This window comes from Suillus paluster (assembly GCF_016628075.1).
Source record: "Suillus paluster strain FC165 chromosome Unknown EDB91scaffold_26, whole genome shotgun sequence".
Taxonomy (NCBI): Eukaryota; Fungi; Basidiomycota; class Agaricomycetes; order Boletales; family Suillaceae; genus Suillus; species Suillus paluster.
The window spans coordinates 80121-100713 of NW_024537586.1; the positions used below are offsets into that span (position 1 = coordinate 80121).

Genomic DNA, 20593 nt, shown 5'->3' on the forward strand with positions numbered 1-20593 from the left:
AGTTTCGCAATAGAGTCGGATCTCCCTCGTCTGCTAGACATTGATGGACGAGCTCAAGGATGACACGTAAGGGAGTAGTGCGGGTGCTAGGGACGATTGTGAGTGGCAAGATGAGTTTACAAGAAAAATGCAAACCTTTCTCGGTATTCTTGAATGCAGTGATGACTACAGTGTATGTCTCTAGAATTCCTTCCCATAGTTGAGCGACATATTCTATGAGATCAAATTTGAGCTAATGAGTACCAGTTAGCCCTGACACATTCAGGAATACACAATCCAGCTCACAGGGTTAGGTTGCACAGAGAGTGTTTGTCTGAGATGATTTGAAGACCTACCTACTATGATGCAGGTACTCAGAATACTGATTGGATGAGGTCGAAAACAGAGGTATCCTGTGTTGTCATCTATGCATTTATTGCAGGTGAATAAATAAAGTAAATGCACTCACCAATGACTGGAGTCTTCAACGAATTGCCAAATAGCCGCTGGGTAATTTTGATAGAAGCCATATCCTGTGTTGAAGTGTGAATGAGCATGTTGCTAAGCGAATGAAGTGTAGATGCGGCTCACTGATGCTGTAGATAAACGTATATGATTCAATGTGAGATTGGAAAGCGTTGACATGAAGTGACGAGTGCCAGAGTCAAGTGTGATGGGCATCAGGAGACGTTATGATGGAAATATATTGAAAACTCACGGATTACACTGATGAGTGAAATGTGAATCGACAGACAAGCGAAGTACAAGACAAAGCACACCCAAGAGGGTCTTCAACCCCACTGGCACAGCAACGTGTGAGCGACCAAGGCGACCCTCCAGACACGAAGTCTAGGAGTGGAAGATCAGTGACGCGAAGTCAACTAATCAATGAGCGAACAGCACGAAGCCAGTTCAAAAGTGCCGGGAACCATTGGAGGATCAATCAAGGACGGGAAAAGCATAATTGAGGACGGGGAAAGCATAATCGAGGGTGGGAATAGTATAGAGGACGGAGTGACATTGATAATGTTATTGATGTGGTCCGTGTCCAGGATGAAACTGTGACATGTTGCATTGTGGGACTTTCCCACAGGTTCACAAACTTTGAAAAATGAAACTGCTGATTTGGGAAATTCCCACAACTCTGTTTCTTGTCTGATTCCTTCTCTGTATTCCCTTCCCCTACTTCCTTTCAAGTTCCTTCCTTACTGTCAGTTCCCAACTTTGAGCCAGTCCTTCTTCACTCAGCACCTTCAACTCATCAAGCTCGTCGAACTCGTCAACCTCATCACCGCGATCCCTCAAAGGTTCCCGGTGCTTTTGAACTGGCTTTGTGACGTTCGCTGATTGATCAGTTGACTTCACAGTCGCTGATCTTCCACTCCTAGACTTCGTGTCTGGAGGGTCGCCCCAGGTCGCTCACATGTTGCTGCGCCAGTGGGGTTGATGACCCTCTTGGGTGTGCTTAGTCTCGTATCTCGTTATTTCTGGTGTGCCACACGCTCCTGCAGACCTTCTCTAATTTTTCAGGTATGCCAATCATTTCACATTTCACTTGTCGGTCTAATGGGTGAGTTTCTGATATATTTCATCTATCATAACGTCTCATGATACTCATTGTACTTCACGCACTATAGTACTTGTTACTTTAGATACATCTTCTTTTTTTGGTAAGTGCCCTTTCCTTTATCTCACTAATCGTATACTGAACTGTGCTTAGACTCTCATAATACAAAATCAAACTCTTGAGGTATGTTTTTCTTGTGCCTGTTATTGCACCTCCTAAAGTTTGCAGTTTTTCATCATGCCCAACGCTTTGACAATGTTCAAGGCTGATCCAAACCTTCGTGAATGTATGTGATGCTCCTCACTTAATGTTTCAACTTACTTATGCGCATGCATACTACAGCATGGTTGCAATCTTTCGATGCCTATGCAATCGCCATCCAGGGCAATTTGGTCATCACCACGCCCAACATGGACTTCGTTCCTCAGTTCCACCATTTCGAGGAAGAAAACGTACAAGCATGTGCCGATGGGCATTTCGGTGTCGTCGACTGCTTTCAATGGCCTCAAGCCTATGACAACATCTTTTGCAATTCTGTCTGTATTCCCCATAAGGAGGTCTACCCATTCCCGCACCCGCTTCACTGGGCATGGTTCACCCCCGAGCAAAAGGACTTCAAGGCCATTCCAGGCAACTCATTTCCTGTAGGCACACTAGCTTCTGACAAGGCCGAAGGATTGGAGTTGCTCCTGAAAATGGCAGACAAGCGTGTCCAGGACTGGAGGGCCAATCGACAAGGCAAGAACAACATCATCGTCAATCGCGTTGCATCTCTTCAACACTGTATCTCACAGCTCAAAAAACATCCCCTAACCTTTTGTGATCTCCTCATCTTTGTCACCGATGCCCAACACCTATTCCTTGAAATCCACTCCTTTATGGATTGGGTTCTCATTGCCCAACCTCGCATCTCCTCCGGCATTGGAGCTAACCCTGTCAATTCAGCCTGGATGGGTGCTTTTACACACGACAGTGACATGTGCAACAAGCTCCACATGGCTGGCATCCCCGTCTGGTATGTCCTACAATGGTGTACATACCCACTAGCATGAGGGTGATGAAACCTGTATTAATCACACATCTAGATGACATCGTCATCTTGATGTACGCAGAGGGCAACAAAATCCGCGCTTACAACATCATCTATCATGGTCAAGGTGGCCACCAGCGTCAACTTCACGTTTGCCGCCTATACGGTGGCACAACTTTCAAAAATCCTGATGAGCTGGTTGCTTTATCTGCTTCAACAAGCAGTTTCTCTGTGCCCAGTTCTTCTACTGCTGCGCCATGCTCTCAGCCATCCGCTGCTGGAAAGGCCCCTCAAAAAAGTCAGAAAAAGCATAGGCGACAACCTTGTAGGTGAACCTATTCTAATTGGTTACATTACTTACTACTGTATCAGATGCAAGAGAGGCTTGGCCCACCCAACCGTCCCGTTCAGGTGAATCCAGGGACAAGTGGAAAGACCTGGAAAGCCCATATCTTCCGCCATCTATCTTACATTGGGATGATGCCCTCAAAACTTGCACAAAGGATCCGTCTTGTGTGCATATGCCCTATGCGATTGATCAGGGATACAGATTCCCCAAACCCGCTCTTCTCCTCGGTCCCAAGCTGCCGGAGCACCTGCAAGGTTATATTGCCACCTGGCTTGCTTGTCGTCCGTTATGGATTGGCCAAGTCGATCACGACCCACCACACAATTACCCTTCACCACAGCTCTGGCGCGACTTCCTCGGCAGCGGATTGACAACCCAATCACAAGGTGCTGCACCCAAAGGCAAAGATCCCGAAAAGAAGGGTCTTATGGCAGCGGAGAAGCGAAAGGCGGTGATGAGGGACTTATTTGGTGACGATGTGTTGGAGACTCACGGAGATTTGTTTGCACCAGAAGGATTGGTGGAATTTCGCAGTGAACAAGTGTCGGTTGCCAGTCTCGCTAACCCTCCATGCCATCTCACCCAAAGGATCACATGGGAGTTATATGAGCTCGGTTTCTGTTATGAACTGAGGGATCTCAATTGCCACTTAGTCGATAAACGTTGGGCAGAAGATCCGACCAGTCGTGAGCAACTCCTTCATTCCATATTTCCGGGCGAGGCTGGTTTGGTCATGTGGTCAGAGCCATTTCCGGGGGATAACTATGGCATGTGGAATAACACCTTAATTGGTGTTCTGCCTTACCTGGAAAAATTCCGGGAACTCCTCTGTGCTTGGAATGACGTCCCGCCACTTCTGGTTGTGCCTCTGACCCCAGAAAACTTCACTAATACCAAGTGTTGGGAAGTCATGCATGCTGCAACCGCCTTTTATGTGCAGACATTCTTTCGTCATTTTGGCAGGCCTCCCATCATTCCTCATTCCCTCCCTGTGTAATCGATATCATATTTGTACTACGCACTTTTTCCTTTACATTTTACGTTTCTTCTATAAATGACAAATATACTATTTTCCATCACTTACTGCTCGCTGTAACACGTCAGATAAGGTTATATTTTGTGTTTGTAGGCAGCATACCTTGCAATGTTCGCTAGTCCCAATTGAGTGGCAAGGTGAGTGATCCTTCAGCTACGTCAGATCTGATATATTTTTGTAGGCACATTATTCCCAAGTCATAGCCAGCGACTGATGTCGTTCTGCTTTTGTATTTTTGATATTAATTTTTTCTTGTACTAGATACTAACATCATCCTATCTTCCTTATCTCCACAGCCATCTATCCATCTATTCATTTATGTGAATCAGGTTTGTATTTTCAGAAAATTGTGTCAATGCCATCTCTGAACATTGTGGCAGGCTATACTATTCTTGTACTGATATGAACATCATCCTATCTTCCTTATCAACCATCGCATTCACCGTATGCGAATCGGCATATGTTTCTTTGCTCACGTTTCTACTGATACCTACCTTACGATACTTATGGCAGAACACTAGAAAGTGTCCCCTATGCGGATTAGATGTCAGGTTCCTTTAAGAACTTTATCTATGTAGTAAGTTTTTTCTTTCTTTAATGTTAATGTTACATTATCCCTGATTAAGTCCTACTGTCTGACCATCACTCAAATCCTTAGTACTAATTCCCCTCAGATTGATTCCCCTTTGTACTCTCCCGGACTGCACGCCCGTGGACAGCTCCTCCAACTGACTCTGCATCGTTGGTGGTCCTCTGTGTGACTTCGAGTCCACAGCATTCATTATGGCCGTTCGTCATCCAAAGCCTCGCCGTCGTGAGGCATCAACCTCCCTCACGCAAGAAAAATCCCCTTCAATTCCGCAGCCGGTCACAATCATCTGTGAGCCTTGGATGAACACGGGTGGCAATATCCTCATCAAACTAGACAGCTCAACCTATATCTTCCTGCCCCGCCTCCCGTGTTGGTGCTGCCCGGACACCAATGCCTCATGCAGCAAGATTTCCGCCGTCCACTGTCTGTGTCCAGAACATCAGCACTGCAAGAAAATACCATGGACGAAGTTCTCTTCAGTGACTCCCTACATTTCTCCAACGATCCTATCACTCGTCATCTCACCAGCTCGCAAAAAAGGGTCAACCAGTGGCACAGATGGTCACAAGATGTCATTCCATCTCTGCTTGTACCATATTTAGCCTATATCCAACAATCTTCAGTGCTACGTTATACCAACCCGCCAGGACAACCTCAGCAAGATCTTGGAGGCTGCCGAGCTGGATGTAGGACTTGAAGTATTACAGTTGCATGCGTGCACTTTGATGGTATGTTATTTTTCACTCTTCTGCACAATCTATCTTAGGTATACTCCAGTATTGAATAAAATCAACATCATCACATGCCCTTGTTTCCCTGCCCCCCTCCAGCTCCTCTATCACGGTCTGTTCCCATGCGCTCCTGTCACTCCCTCACTCGCAGTGGACTTGCGTGTTTTAGAGTTCGTCCGTCTGCTCTTTGTACGTCAGTCTCCCAACCAAACCGCGTGGTGCAATGCAGTAGAAACATTTCTAGATGGAATGGGATACAAGTTGTCGTGCAAGGTTAGCTTTTCAAATTCTCATGCGTGCAGTGATGCTTAGTCTTTGATCAGAACAACTTGCGTCGTTGTTTTGGCAATGCTTTTCACTGGTACCGAGTACTGACCATCATGGCTCGTGATCACATTTCTACTCTCATCACCGACGTTCGAAAGGGCCAGGCACGTCTCCCACCAATCGATCAGCCCAGTGAATACCTTCGTTCTCATTGCCTGCTTTGTTTCGGAGGAAATACTTACCACAGATCAGATGATCATTCTATGTAAGTCTGTGTCTCAGCTTGTACTGTACTGTGATTAATTGGTGACACCAGCCCAGATGTTATCATTTGCATAGATGCTTGTTTTACCCAAAAATGTTCAACTAATCCTCGTGGTGCTGACAGTATCAACCCTCCTAATCCAACTCCAACGTTCTTTCTATCAAACGACGATGTCAAAGCGATGGAGGATTTTGTACAGAGTTGTCGTGGAGAGAGACGTCAAGCACAGGCCTCTAGAGCGGAAGGTGACGAGGATCACTATGAAGAAGGGATGCGTGTGCCAGTGTCTGTGTTGAACGGATGTGGAGAATCCTTTGTAGCTGCAGATGAAAAGCGTGAAAAGGCAAGTACTCGTTTTTTTACCGACACAGGCCTGATGGCCCTGCTATGTAGACATGACCATGTCCTCTGGCTTGTCAACCTCACATAAGCGGGAGAAAAGCAACACTACACCCTCACTCTCTTGGACCGCTTGTTCAAGCATTTGCCCCCTCAGATGACTATAGGACTTCTGTACGACATCGGGTGTCAACTCAAACGAAGTTGCCAAAAGTGGAAACTTCTGGACAACAACACTCTATCGCGAATATCCTTCACCGTTGTGGTATTCCATGCATATGGTCACCAATGGCCCTGTCAAATCGTGTATCACCCAAGGAAGCGCGAGGGTTTTGGGCTGTCTGATGGTGAGGGTTGCGAACGGCTGTGGAGTTCACTTAAGCAACTCATCCCATTGTTATGGGTTTCTGGAGTAAGTTTACATTCACATATTATATATCACATTTCTAACTCTACTGTAGTTCCATCAACGTCTTTTTGTCCTCGATGTTCAGATTCGCCACCTGGACACAAAATCCATCCAAGGCTATGGGCATTAGCTTCATCAGTGATGGATCCATTGTCAGACGAAGAAGAACACGGCTCTGGATAGTTTACTTGACTTAGACATCGATGAGGATATGCTTCGTGCTGAGTGGAAGGCGCACTAGCTGGTAGCCTGTTCTCAATCAATCGTGAATTCCTTGCCAAAGAGCTGGGGCTCACTCGCCAAAAACTGCCGAGGTGCTTCTTTTCTACATTGGCCCTGTGGTCATCGCCAAGGGCACATATGCATACCTTGAGATGTGCCAAGTCCTCACCCTCATCGTTTTCACCACCTCCATTGGCTCCCAACTCATCTTCACTTAGTGAATCGCCAAGTCCGTCCTCGCCACACATAATCTGCACCAGTTCATCAAGCTGGACACCATCTCTGCCTGAGAGTTGACGGCAATCACGTTGTTGTGGTCAGCCAAAGCCCAACCTCTTTGACGCCAGCAAAACATCGCCTAGTATGACAAGGACAATGTAATGAGCGATGCCAATTGTTCAAGCAGTGAGCGGTGAGAGTGGGTCTGGTGTCTTCTCAACACTGGGTTTTACTTCTCCTACGCCCAACGCCTTTGGTATGATTCCTGGCTTTTTGAACAGTGGTCAAGCTGGCACATGATGCAGAACAGACGGCCTTTGTTGGATGCGGAAAGGAACAAGAGGCTACCTTTTCCCAGTCATAGAAGAGAATGATCTACAGTCTATTCTCTGGTCAGAGACCAACTGCTGGTTAGTGACTATTTTCTGAGCTGGACCTTCTGATATGAAGCTAATAACTAGTCCAGGAATTGATTCCCACCAATCTGCTCATAAGAACAACGGGTATGTTGCAAGTCCCTGCACCGGTTGTTTTACTTACCACGTGGATGTCACCTAGTTTTCCTTCGCCAGTGATAATGGCACAAATTCCTGCTAATGGGTTATTAAAGTGGCCAGAACTTGTGGCAGCAATGGCCTCCAGTCCCCTGTCCCCTGAGTGGTCAACAACCTTGACAACACTGTGTGACTATCTTGTATCACATTAACAAGTTGAGGCTGGGCATGCATGGTAATTGGCAATCCTTGCACTTCTCTTCCTGTGCTAAGATGATCTGTCAGTTACTTGCTCTCTCCTCAGACTTCTCTAATAGGAGGCGTTGGGAGTCCATTAGGTCGGATTGTGCTCATTGGTTCACAGAATCTGCATGTGTGGCCTGCTTTCTATAAGGATACTGACCTGATCATTCACTCTGAAATTGCCGAGTTCGCCTTTTCACTGAAGAATGTCCTGAAAGGACAAGAACCATACAATCATTGTTGCAGCAACTGCCTATACACTGTACCAGCGAGTGTATACCATTCCCGGACCATCCTAGCTGGTTCAGGACATTGACTTTTTTTCTTCACACAGGGGCAACTTCCTGAAAATAGCACCTCCTTGAAGCTACTGTATGCAATAATCTTCGGTGTTGTCGCAGCTGTAAAAGTCATGGCCACGCAATGCAACCACCCCATACGAAGTGGATTCCTTCAGGCATTGCATTCGCTATCGGCTTTCTCAACTCCCCATCGTTCTCTTTGGGACATTTGATCGGTGGCGTCATCAAATTCATCTATCACAAGCTCATTGCAAAGTCTGGAGGCTGTCTTGGAGCGTTATGTATCACACAAAGTATGATTCTATCCCTGGTATAGCCAGTGGCAAGAGCAAGGACACCTTGCAGACAATGATGGAGGGATCACTATTGTCGAGTCTCATGCTTGCCAACAGTGTTTTCAAATGTGAGTTCTCTCCTTGCTATCCCAGTGACCTAGTCACATCTACTAATCTATCCTCTTGGGGCCACGGAAGTCTTTGGTATGATACCATGACTGATCATGTTCACACTGCAAGCTCTGCGGATCGTGAATATCATCCTCACTACCGTCTGGAAGCTGAATCCATTTTTGAGTGTCTAGTTTGCTGTCTTTTGCATGTTTTCACACCCTATTGGCTGTCAGGTCATCTACACTCACCCTTGGCTTGTGCCCATATCTCATGACAGTTCTTGTCCCTGCTTCGGAACGGCAGAAGCTGCTTTCCTGTGTTCTCAGGCTAACACTATATGCGACATCAGTCCTCACGTTGAGAAAAACACATAACTGCACGGAATACAAAGGCTCTAATACTTGGAGCCGTGCTTGTGTGTGGTGAAGGCATGACTCAGTGATGCTCAGGGATATAAAGATGAGGAAGAGCTTGTCAAAGGTGAAACACAGAGGCATTACGTGCGAGGCATCCACTATGACGAGAGCTGGGCACCGCTGAGAATGGCCACCAGGACCAGCACATGCCAGACATCATCAGTAAGGAAACTGAGCTAATCGATTATATAAGCAATACCTCATGTTTGAATCAGTTTAACTTTACTACATGTCAGTCCCCTGGAAGATCTAGTAGACTCGCTGCAGTGACTCAAAGTGCAGCGCAATGTGCTGTTCTGAAATTCTTTGGACCGCTTTTCTCTTGTTTCTTCTAATGGTGGACTGCAATGCTCCAGGGTGCTCTTTGGAAAGGCCAACAGACAATCGTGGACTCACCAGGCATCGCGCATCCTGTCACTTCTACAAGAGAGCTAGCTCTCTCGCAAGCTGGAGGAGACAAGACCACACAAAAGAGGCAGTCCTTTTGAATTTGGGTCCAAGGCCTCAGCACGAAGCAGTGAGTAGCTTTAAGTTTGCTTTGAAATAGAATATTCAATTAGTGTAAATGTCAGGGAATCTCCACCATCTGATATGTGAGAGACCATCCAAGTCTCAAACCAATTGCCTCTTGCAGACTTCTCATGCCAACGTCTATGGCTCGCGAATTAGGTAGTACCTCTAGTCTTACAGAATCGCAACAACCCCTCAATGCAAAGAAGCAACAAAACAATGAAATTGATGTTGAGATGGGCAGCAATTCTGGAACCATGTGGGACTATACTAATTCAGGTTTGTGCCTCATTCCAAGTTCTGACGTATTCACAAACTGCTCGAATTTTTCAGAGGAAACTGCACTTCCAAGGGACAAATTCCCACAGCTCTCAATGATATCGAGCCTTCACATGATGATCTTAATCATTCCAATAATATCAGCATTGCATCAGCTCAAGTGGCTTCATTACCTCCCCAGTCCAGAATTCAATGTGTTCTGTTAACCCTAAGAGACACCCTCCAGACTGCCTACAACTCATTTGGGCTGTGCCGACTATACCCACATCGGCCTTCCACATACTACAGTGACCAAACTCTGTCTTAGACGGGCCAGCCGAGGGACATAATACACCGTCTTAGACGGGTTAGCGGACCATGGGCCGATGTAATAATATCCTCATTGAAGATGGGTGGGCCCATCTATGTAATATCTAGAGTAGAATACAGTAGACGAGTTGGCTGAGGGAGATGGATCATAAAGATGAGTGTGCTGAGGTATTAGTATATGATATAGATGGATGGGCCAAGGTGGATGTGAATCATATGGATGGATGTGGCAAGATAAATGTATCATATAGACGGATGGGCCAGGATAGTGGTATATCATATGGACGGATGGGCCGAGGTAGATGTATATCTTGTAGATGGGTGGGCCGAGAGAGATGCATATCATATGGATGGATGGGCCGAGGGAGATGAACATCATATGTACCAATGGGCCGAGATCAATGTATATTGTATATGGGTGGGCCAAGGTAAGACATATATCATATAGACGGATGGGCCGAGATAGATGGATCTCATATGTATATGAGATGAACGAGTGGGTTGAGGTGAATGAATATCATATACACCGGTAGGCCGAGGTGGATGTGTAAAGTATGTATGGGCGGACTGAGATGAATGAATGCTGTGAGGATGGATGGGTTGAAGTGGTGGTAAATCAGACCGATCGGTTAGATGGTGTAGGTGCATCAATGATTATTGTGGATGGAGGATCGAGTAGCAAGAACCGTCATATAAATGAGTATCAAGTATGGCAAACAGAGCACCGAGTACCAAGTACTGAGTACTGAGGATCGGGGATGGCGACCCGGGCATTGAGGATCAAGTACCAAAGGATGGAGTACCGAGACCTCAGAACTGAGTACCGAGTATGGCCAATGGAGTACCATGAACCGAATACTAAGTACCGAGGATCGGGGATGGCGAATCAGGGAGCGAGGATCAAGTACCAAGGGTCGAGGACAGAGACCTCCGAACCGAGTACCAAGGATCGAGAATGGCAAACTGCGACCTGGGTGGTGAGTACTGAGAATTGAGTACTGAGTACCAAGGGTTGGGGATGGCAGCCCAGGCACCGAGTATCAAGTACCAAGGACCAAGGACCGAGAGTTGAGGACTGAGTACCGAGGATCTGGGAGGATGGCAAACCAGGCACCGAGTATCGCATATCAAGTACTGAGTACATGTACCGAGAGCCAAACCAAGTACTGAGTACTGAGGACTAAGCACCGACGAACATCAGGTATCAAGGTCGGAGGGCCGAGGATCGAAAGCCAAAAGGCAAAGACCGAGTGCTGAGCACCGATATGCTCAGGACTCGGTCCTTGGGACTCTTTGCTACATGCGCGGGGCTCAGAGGTTTGCACAATGGTGGGTATGCTGTACTGATTGCTGAGTACTCTACAATTCCATGGTACAAATAATTCACAATATTCACAATATTCACAGTATAGTACAATGGATCGTGGTATATCTACATTTCCATCACAGCATCCTGCTCATCACCGGAATCATATTCCGGAAGAAGGTTGAGGGGCAACCCACACTCAACAATCTCACTGGTGCTCGGGCCATCCTCAGGAGTCTCCAATGGGGTGGGGTTCATTGCCGGGGGGGCTGGAAGTGTGAAAGCCGATGTGAAGGTGGAGGCGCCATCGTCGGCCGGGCTGTGAACTGCATCGACGGGAACTGTCGACTCAATGGCAGTAGCAGGGTCCAATGCTGCTTCAGTCTGAGAGGGCGGGTGTGTTGGCTCAGTTACCGGGGCAACAGTGGTGGAGCCTTCCTCGCCTGTCAAGTCAATGAGTGGCAGCAGTGCCAAGTGGATGTGGGACTGTGACCTGGGAATGGCTTGATCCATGAGTAGAGAGGAGGGTTCGGTGGGAGGAGACTCTGGGAGGGGGAATGACAGATGTTGCCTGCATGATCTGACGTCAGAGGCTCTCATGCAGCCTTCGGAGCGTATTGATTGTGCTCTCCTGTTCAGAGGCATGAGCCTCCAGAGCTGCGATGTGATTCACGCTCTCACGATCGACATCCAGTGGAGGTCCGGGATCGGGAAGTCCTGGGCTGCATGGGGGGCAGCCAAACTCGATGATGCAATGACTGGAATCAAATCAATAACAGCAAATGTTGCATTGATTGAAGTTACTTACCGGCTGCAGGGGGGATGAGCATTGTCACCGAGCCTGTGGGCTTGCTTCGGCCCTGGGACCGTGGTGGCGGCAAGGGTACCGAGACGTGCTGAGATGCACTTCACTTTCTTCGTCATGCACAGGACACACGACATAAGGGCCGTGCCCTTTCGCTTATCGAACCTGGTGGTGCATGGCAGCTCATACTGCGTGCAACACCTGCATGGGTTGTTCTGCGGGGGATGGTCAGTCAGTCGGGACAGCGAGAAATATCTTGGTGGTACTCACTGGTCTGGGCATGAGAATGGCCCTGGCATCCACAACTGGGGGCACATCCCTCGGGCTCTCGGAAGTCACTTGAGATGACTCGGGGACATCAGGGCGCATGAGCCGAGGTGTCTGCTAAATGTTAGTATTAGGCACCTGAGGCAATGAATCTAGCTTACCATTCCAGGGCCAAAGGGGCCCTTCTTCGGAGAGCCTGGGGATCGGGGAGGCCCGGACGGCCTTGATGGTTGGGCGGTGGAAACCCGCCGAGTCACAATCACAGAGGATGTGTCAGAACGGGGCTACACCACTGCATGAGTAAAGGTCATCACGGAAAAAACAAACTGTACCTTTGACAACCCATCCTCTTCCTCCTCCTCATCCGATGAATCCACCAATTCTCTCGATTTCCACTCCTGCCCCGACATCCCCCTCTTTGGCGTCTTCATCGCTGACTTCGGGAGTGGCTTCGACATCTGGGAGAAAGGCCGCTTCCTGCATGGCTTCTCCTGCTCTTCCTTTGGCTTCTCCATCTCCTTCTCCTTCTCCGGCTCCAGCTCCACTTCCCTCGCCTTCCCTTTCCCCTTCTCCAAAGCATCACCATCCACACTCGTCGAGGGACCGGGAGCATTGTCGGTGGCACTACCATCGACCTTGTGTGCAAGATCGAACAAGTGGTCGCCCAAGGCTTGCCAGGTGAGGGCCTTGCTGTGCCAGCTGTGCCACATGAGTCGAGGGTCGTCATGGCCAATGCTGCGCCAGTTCGGGGCTTCTTGTGGAGAACAGTTGCGGGTCTGGATCAACTCTCTTGAGCAAGACAAGACAAGCCTGGGGAGGCATGCGGACTTGCCATGATCCTGGACTGCCCTTGCCTGATAGGAGATGAGCGATCATATAAAGTATGTCTTTGATGTAATATATGTACCACTAATTCACTTGCATGTGTCACCAGAGCGAAGTGACTGGGACCAGGGGGAATTTGCCGGGCAGTGCGGACGATCGCGAGAAGTTGACCAGTGATCTCCTTGAGATCGGCCATGGACTTGTCGGCTTGGTTAGACATCGAGGATATAGAGATCAATAATAAAAGTTATGAAATGCTGTAACAGCTGGCAAGGAAGCAGTTTTACAAAGACTATTTGCACAATGTTCACATTTCGGGAGTTTGCGAATAATCCACTCATTTCAAGGATCAAATTGTGAGATCTGTGGATCAGTTAGACCATCAAGCCCAATGCACTCTCACCCCACAGTGCGATTCACATAACCACTGGTGACTGATATCATTGACATCGACATCGACGACGCTAGTCAAGCACAATCGTCGACAAGCTCAACAAATCCATGGATGAGGGAGGAACGGCTGATGTTCGGTAAGATGTCTTCCTACATGCTTCTATTCGTTAACACATGCCATCAGATGACTTGTATCTTGGGCCGGATGATGAGGTGGAGTATGAATCCATGCCCCTGCACATCAGTCGGGAGCTATATCTCGGCCCAGAAGACGACTTCAATGGTGGGATTGGTGCGCCCGAGCCATCCCACCGCGTGAGCAGTGATCCCCCAGGCCAAGCCATCAGTCCGGCACTGCACCTTGGGCCGGAAGAGATGTCTGATGAACACATGGAATATTGTAAGTGCTTTGCGACACCAGGCCTTCCATACCTGATTGACTCCATCAGTGAATCCACCCAATGCCGAATGCCTTCCGGCACCTCCGGCCCTTGACAACAAAGAGCTCCAAGCTATAGTTCGGGAGTTCTGGCCTTTTGGGTCATATCATGATGTGGGATGTGAGTATTAATTGCAGGTCTATGTCAGCGCATCGTTCTCATTGCTATCATAGTGTAGAATCTTCAAACCCGCCTGGCCGACTTCACAACTACTCACGAAAACCTTCCAGAGCCGTCCATACCGCAGCTCCTGGAGGCAGAGCGACCATTTTGAACTGCTTGGGTGGAGACATCTGACAAGCTGGCACCGGCTGATTGGGAGCTTCAAAGGATGCAGAGGGCTGAGCGGGCAAGCATCAAAATGCTCAAAGTCGTAGATTCACTGATTCAATGGTTCGAGACCCAAATTCACCAGGGTCAAAGTAGGATACCCGAAGATGTAGATAGCACACGACCATAATCCTTATATTAGTGTACGATCATCATATGTGACTTCCACCAGACACATGGAACAGGAGATTCACTTTGACTTCACAACCGGGCACAATTGAATAACAATACTTCGACCGACAACTGAGATCTCAATTCTCTGTGCATTGAAGTGTAATCGTTGAGCATCAGTTGACTTTGTTCTTCCATGCTTTGAACAGGAAGATCGGATCATTACCATTCTCCTGGTGAGCATACCAGAAGTTCAGCAAGGCGGTTGCATCGGAGTGTTGCAACTTCGAAGGGTCCTTCAAATGCACCCCACTCGGAAGATACATTGGTGATACAAAGTTATCCTCACATTCTACAATGGTGCTCCAAGGGACAACAGCCTTGTCGATGCCAGAACAGAGTCCTGGGCACATCCGGTCAACTGATTCTCACAGGATGTTGCCAATGCAGACTCACAGTAGTGTGTTGTAAGGAACACCCTCACTATTGCCTTCTTCTCTTCGAGCTTTGTTTGCACAGTGTCCGGAAGCGATGGGATGCCTTCCCCGTTCATGTCGAGTTCGAAGGCCGGTTTCCTAGGTCTTTTTCAATGTCCCTTCTCCTGTCGTTTGCCATCCCTTGCCTCGGCACCTATCACAGGGACCATCAATGTCACCCTCCGCATCCCAATAGCTGTAACACTCACTGAACTGTGCTTGTGCATACTCCTGCCACATTGGTTCGATATCCTCCCAGTCCTTTGTTTTCATGAAGCTGTCCCCATCTCCCAATGCCTCATTATCATCGTGCCTACAGGAAATCTGTTGAGATATCAGGTCTAGCATGACATTTGCAATGCACTTACGTTCTGAATAGCACCTGTCCCTGCTCATTCTTCCAGGCAGACAATACAAACACTCTCATCCTGCATTGTCTCCACATCTTGTTGGAGAAGTGCTCCATGTATGCGGGTCCCTTCTTACCAGCGACTTGCACTTGGATCTTGGGAGGAGGAATGTTGTTGGACCATTCGTCGGCTGTTTCTTTCACCTTCTCCAACTCTTCATCCGACAATTCTTCCATCACCTTCTGGACGGTCACCTGGTAATACTTGAACATATCCGGAGCTCCTGGCTTCGCCCCGTATTCTGCCTCGATCCTCTTGAGCACGTCATCTCTGTTCTGCTGATAGACCACCATCCTAGGGGTCCATTTCCTCCCATACTTTATCGTGTCCTTTGTTTCCTTCTTTTTCTTGTTGTTGAACAACCAGGTTTTATAGATCTGAGCGAACAACAAACAATCAGTGTTGAAAACATTGAGGTTTCAACCTGCATGGATGCATCACCTGCTTCCTCTTTTTCCATTGTCCATGGTCGAGCTTCAGAGAAAACAACCTTGCCACTCGAGCTATGGCTGTGAATATTCCCGGTTTCTCGTGCCATTTTGCGGCAGTCCACTCAGGAAGGTAGTTTTTGAGTTCTAAGATCTCTTGTTCCGTGAGCTTTTGTCTCGGTTGTAAATGTCATCTGTGTCTTCTGTCTGAGATGTGAATGGAATCCCCCGATCTAGCCATGGTAAAATGGAGTGCAGGATGCACGTATGGGAGGCAACGTTGAAGAAATAATTGTCCTGAGTTCAAATCTGAGCAAACCTTACATCTTGGTTCATCAATGAATTTCGGACGCACTGCCTTGCATCCAAATCAATTCGTAATAAGCCTACAACAAGACTGGATGACCCCATAATGGAATCACAAATTGTTTGACCTCCCTCGGTGAAACTTCAGCCAACGACATCAGAAGTAAGATGAAGATCACTCAATCAACCCCTGTGCAGAAATCATACAGGGTGGAAGCAAGGGGCAGGAAAGGTAGGAAGACATGGGTCAAGGTCCCACTGGCTAGCACGATGAAACGTGCCAGCAGGTGCATGCCTCCATCCCCCCCGGAATCACCGACACTTGATCCTGCTCAGGCTCCGCCTTTGTGGGAAGACATCGCTAATGATGTGTATGAGCTCAACGAAGGATCATTTGAGCCTTTGCACCTGCCAAAAACCATGGCAAGTTCATTGAAGATGTTGCACGGTCGATCGAAACATGGCTGAATGAATTCAATGCAGAGTCAGAACAATTACCTTAGGCAATGGCTGCCGAAGCAGGAATCATATCTCCATCACCTCCTCAATTGAGAAGCTCCCCTGGCAAATAGGAGGTGCTCCATCTGTGATCAGGATGGGGTATACAAATGTCAAGATTGTCTTGGGGAGCCGCTGTATTGCACGGGCTGCTGCAAGAGTCAACATCGATGCAATCCCTTCCACTGGATCAGTCAGTGGAATGGTCAGTTCTTCGAGCAAAGTTGTCTTGCTCATGTCAGACTCGTGATACACCTCGGTCATGAGGGAAAGCAATGTCCAGTTCTCATGGATAAGTGGGATTTGTTTCAAGAAGATGAATCCAACGATCACATCAAACCGGAAGATTTACCATCTGTCTCAGGCCTCGAGTTCCAGCCAAAGGACAATACCATGATCATCGTCGACAGGTCCGGAGTCCACCGGCTTGAGGTGCGATGCTGCAGCTGTCCCGATGCAATGAGTCCAGACATTCAAATGTTTCAACACAGCTTGTTCACTGCATCTTTCAACAGGCCGAAGACCTTGTTCACATTCAGCGTTCTCAATGATTTTCTGCTGGACAACCTTGAATGTGGCACCTCGGCAATGAATTATTACAACAAGCTTCGGCGAATGACCTCGAGCACATTTCCACACCTTGTGCCAGTAGGGGACAGTCTATACCTTCTAAGGATGTTTAAACTCACAGCGGATGTGGGCAGGATCGATACCGAGAGCTCATGAGGGTCTCCCGGCAGGGGCAACACTTGAAGAACATGAAGTGGCATGGCTTCAGCCATCATTCCAACCACCACGAGCCAGGGGACCTAGCATTGTTCTGCCCGGCATGTCCTCAGCCCGGCATTAATCTATCTCTGACGACAGAAGAATCACTTGATGAGTGAGTCGTCATGAATATGCAATCAAGGATGAGGATATTAACAACTTCAAGCTGGAAATACACCAGGTCGTTCGTGATGGATGAGAACTTCAAAGCAGAACACCTGCATCCAATCAACCCAGACGATGAAGTATGGTTGTCCGATGGATTTGGATTTATGGTTGGAAAGGACAGGTACCAGAGGCATCTTGCAGTAGCTACCGATACTTTGGAAAGGTCGAGCTGCAACAACCATTGAGCTGTCAATCAAGCAAATGTGGCTCAGCACAAGCTGGAGTCCACTGGGATTGGGGGGGTGGCCTGTGCCTGACACGGCTGTTTTGTTCCCCACTCGATCGTAGATTTTCAGAAAGGCGAGAGGTCAGTGAAAATCATCATTCCATGGCCTGGAAGTAACCACGAAGTGATTTCAGACAGATGAACATGGATTATGCCCTATGTGAAGCTGCGGCATACAACATGAAAAGTATCACCAGGGCCGTCACCTTCTATGACATCAACTGTCAATACAACAAGCATCTTCACACTCGGGTCAATCGAGGTCCATTCTTGACAATGGTTCCGGAGCTGACCATAGTTCCCGGAATTGGGCTTTGGCATATCCATGGACATCAGGACAGCTGCTATGTGAGATATGTGTCGAACTTCATTGAAGGCATAGGTTGCATCGATGGAGAGATCATGGAGACCCTGTGGGCCCCCCTCAACCTCATATCTCCTTCCGCTCGGGGAATGTCATCGCCACATAGAAAAGAATGTCTAGATTTTCAGATGAACAATTCTAATTTTTGCAAGATGATTCACATGAAAAGGATGCTCTGCCGGAAATTCAAAGGGGCGAAGTGTGGCATCGCCGAAAGTGGGAAGGCATTTGATAGACTCGATGAGGGGGCACCAGAAAGTTCAAAGACTGTGTGGTTGGCGAGTGAAAGGGTCGCGCAGTTGAACAGAATACATGATCCCGCTGTGATGGACATATATGAGATCAATATCCGGAAGGGTGAGATCATTCCATGGACATCAAAGTATTTGAACTTATAGCACCTGCAGCAACGAGCAAGAAGGAGATCAAGCTGAGATTACTGGAGGAGAATGATGCTTGTCATGCATCACCTTCCCGCTGATCGGTCCAGCACTGCAGTTGGTGATCCAAATGCCCGAGGTCAGCGGAACGAGTCCCTTGCCTGGTTCTGGTCTCTCGACATTGATTTATCGGGGCCGAGTGAGTCGTGGAATGACAAATGTGAGTTTGGGCATACTTTCCAAATGTGAGGATGATCTGACCCAACTGGTGTGAAGTTTACCGAGTTCATTGGCTTTGGGCGAAGGCTCTGAGGGATCGATGGATTGAAGAACTTACGGTAGTGGAACTGGAGATGGACTGGACATGCAACTTCTTCTCGTGCAAGCAGCCCAATGGGATGGACATATGAGGGAGTCATCGGACAGCCGGCTTCGGGGTCATGCCTGCTACATGGCAAGACAATCCCGAATGTACTCATTGCTTGCACAGGATGCGCAGGCTGCTTTTCAGGATCTTACGATGATGCCAATATATCCTGAAGATGAGTGAATATTAACCACCACGGATTTCCAGCATACATCCTAGTAATGTGAATCATTGTGTGGCCCGGTGTTCGGTTGTGTCACAGGAATGATGGTGGAGTTTGAAAATGTCATCCATCCATCAGCTGCCTGTATATCTACACCCTGAACCACTGTCATTGTTATTGCCACTCATACTTTGATGCCCTGAACTACTGTTATTCTTATTTCCATTGTGTCTACTCTTCCATCAGACATGTCTGACTCGCATCCAAGTGGTACATCGACTTCTGCCAGCCAAGATAGAGATCTTCCCCATCAGCTGATCACTCTCAGCGCCACAGATATTGCAGCTACATTGGCGATGGCTGCATCACGTATCTGAGCATGTGTTGCTCAATATCAGAAAGAGGCAGCTGAGATGGATTTGCCGTGTGCACGAATCACCCACTTCAAAACTGGGCTTCAATGGGAGATCTCGGTGAGCAGTGAATGATGTCTACATTGTAGTCAATTCTGACATCGCCGACAGACCTTTGTGACACCAGTCCTGCAGTACTCAGCTGCACACAACATCATTTCAGTCATGCCAATCCCCGTTGCTCATCTGCTGCTCTTGATCCCGCAGCAAAGCTGGACTGAGGTTCCGGACCATGTCTTTGCAGCTCATCTGGGTTAGCTTCAAGATCGTGCAGCTCCCAGCGATCCCTCGCACATCATTCCAGACTATGATACTCCGTGGTGGATGGGGCACACCACCATTCCGAATGAACCTTGGCAATGGAATCGGGTCATGGAGTGTTGTGGATTCCACTATGAGCACTGGCTGGTAAGCACCGAGTACAATTTTAATTACAGTTGATTAATCGAAACATCCAGGGTGGTGTTGAGGATGATGGTCTGATTCTTCTGGAGATGGTGGATCAAACCTCCATCCCATCTCTTATGGGACTTCAGTGGATTCGAGAATGATTGGTGACATTGATCGAAGAACAGCGGGAGGGCATCAGAGATAAGATGGGTGAGATACAAATGTACACTGGTATCCTCACCCGATTGCAGCAAGCCAGGGAGGTGTGCGGCAATGGATTGCAGGAATGATCGGGATCCATAGGAAGGCTGTTATGCTTCAGCACTCCAGCATGTATATACCATAGACATATTCAAATGTACAGAATCACCGAATCCCACATACAGAGTGAGCACCGAGGACCGACCCATCAGCACTTTTTACCGAGAGCTGAGAGCCGAAGACTCCTGGGTCCCGGGTCCAGCTCCTTGGTACTGATGACTGGCATTGAATGCCTTCCAGAATGAATTTCCGAGTGCTCGACGCTCGGTGCTTGGCAGTTGGTACTTGGCGCTCGGCACTCATTAGTGCAGCCTCGGGTCTGATCACTCGGTCCTCGGTGCTCCGTCTTTACCGAGTACCGAGTACCAAGGACTTCCGGGTCCTGCTCCTCAGTAGTGAAGACTGGCACTGAATGCCTCCTGAATGAACTTCCGAGTACTCGACACTCAGTGCTTGGCAGTTGGTGCTCGGCGCTCGGCACTCGTCAGTGCACCGTCGGGTCTGATTGCTCGGTCCTCAGTGCTCTGTCTTTACCAAGTACTGAGTAACGA

General features: G+C 48.1%; 10 protein-coding genes across 10 annotated transcripts; 7 read left to right on the top strand and 3 right to left on the bottom strand.

The window, feature by feature from the left end:
* Positions 1–33: 33 nt before the first annotated feature.
* On the bottom strand, positions 34–660 carry EDB91DRAFT_1248453 (uncharacterized protein; the record flags this gene model as incomplete). The annotated part of the gene is made up of 4 exons (XM_041322940.1): positions 34–86; positions 136–213; positions 449–512; positions 571–660. The coding sequence occupies 4 exons, from the start codon at positions 658–660 to the stop codon at positions 34–36; spliced, it is 285 nt and encodes a 94-aa protein (XP_041177089.1).
* Positions 661–1875: 1215 nt separating this feature from the next.
* EDB91DRAFT_1053419 (uncharacterized protein) lies at positions 1876–3922 on the top strand (the record flags this gene model as incomplete). The annotated part of the gene is given in 3 exon segments (XM_041313751.1): positions 1876–2576; positions 2594–2901; positions 2949–3922. 3 exon segments carry the CDS (start codon positions 1876–1878, stop codon positions 3920–3922), a joined length of 1983 nt encoding a protein of 660 aa, XP_041177090.1.
* Positions 3923–5664: 1742 nt separating this feature from the next.
* Positions 5665–6246, top strand: EDB91DRAFT_1248455 (uncharacterized protein; the record flags this gene model as incomplete). The annotated part of the gene is made up of 2 exons (XM_041322941.1): positions 5665–5816; positions 5868–6246. 2 exons carry the CDS (start codon positions 5665–5667, stop codon positions 6244–6246), a joined length of 531 nt encoding a protein of 176 aa, XP_041177091.1.
* A 1919-nt stretch (positions 6247–8165) lies between these two features.
* On the top strand, positions 8166–9029 carry EDB91DRAFT_1082107 (uncharacterized protein; the record flags this gene model as incomplete). Its single annotated transcript, XM_041315454.1, has 5 exons — positions 8166–8337; positions 8361–8447; positions 8481–8523; positions 8667–8848; positions 8893–9029. 5 exons carry the CDS (start codon positions 8166–8168, stop codon positions 9027–9029), a joined length of 621 nt encoding a protein of 206 aa, XP_041177092.1.
* A 1621-nt stretch (positions 9030–10650) lies between these two features.
* Positions 10651–13370, bottom strand: EDB91DRAFT_1082108 (uncharacterized protein; the record flags this gene model as incomplete). The annotated part of the gene is made up of 10 exons (XM_041315455.1): positions 10651–10805; positions 10856–11037; positions 11136–11306; positions 11384–11696; positions 11935–12011; positions 12062–12273; positions 12329–12439; positions 12487–12609; positions 12658–13179; positions 13233–13370. 10 exons carry the CDS (start codon positions 13368–13370, stop codon positions 10651–10653), a joined length of 2004 nt encoding a protein of 667 aa, XP_041177093.1.
* A 347-nt stretch (positions 13371–13717) lies between these two features.
* EDB91DRAFT_1082109 (uncharacterized protein) lies at positions 13718–14280 on the top strand (the record flags this gene model as incomplete). Its single annotated transcript, XM_041315456.1, has 3 exons — positions 13718–13943; positions 13993–14103; positions 14132–14280. 3 exons carry the CDS (start codon positions 13718–13720, stop codon positions 14278–14280), a joined length of 486 nt encoding a protein of 161 aa, XP_041177094.1.
* Positions 14281–15010: 730 nt separating this feature from the next.
* EDB91DRAFT_1082110 (uncharacterized protein) lies at positions 15011–15848 on the bottom strand (the record flags this gene model as incomplete). The annotated part of the gene is made up of 4 exons (XM_041315457.1): positions 15011–15054; positions 15110–15213; positions 15269–15687; positions 15735–15848. 4 exons carry the CDS (start codon positions 15846–15848, stop codon positions 15011–15013), a joined length of 681 nt encoding a protein of 226 aa, XP_041177095.1.
* A 1087-nt stretch (positions 15849–16935) lies between these two features.
* EDB91DRAFT_1237350 (uncharacterized protein) lies at positions 16936–18300 on the top strand (the record flags this gene model as incomplete). Its single annotated transcript, XM_041321578.1, has 5 exons — positions 16936–17190; positions 17247–17425; positions 17477–17618; positions 17942–18182; positions 18221–18300. 5 exons carry the CDS (start codon positions 16936–16938, stop codon positions 18298–18300), a joined length of 897 nt encoding a protein of 298 aa, XP_041177096.1.
* A 229-nt stretch (positions 18301–18529) lies between these two features.
* On the top strand, positions 18530–18858 carry EDB91DRAFT_1248459 (uncharacterized protein; the record flags this gene model as incomplete). The annotated part of the gene is made up of 2 exons (XM_041322942.1): positions 18530–18668; positions 18725–18858. 2 exons carry the CDS (start codon positions 18530–18532, stop codon positions 18856–18858), a joined length of 273 nt encoding a protein of 90 aa, XP_041177097.1.
* A 368-nt stretch (positions 18859–19226) lies between these two features.
* On the top strand, positions 19227–20454 carry EDB91DRAFT_1082112 (uncharacterized protein; the record flags this gene model as incomplete). Its single annotated transcript, XM_041315458.1, has 8 exons — positions 19227–19347; positions 19381–19451; positions 19503–19644; positions 19666–19799; positions 19850–19888; positions 19967–20044; positions 20146–20168; positions 20283–20454. The coding sequence occupies 8 exons, from the start codon at positions 19227–19229 to the stop codon at positions 20452–20454; spliced, it is 780 nt and encodes a 259-aa protein (XP_041177098.1).
* Positions 20455–20593: the final 139 nt, after the last annotated feature.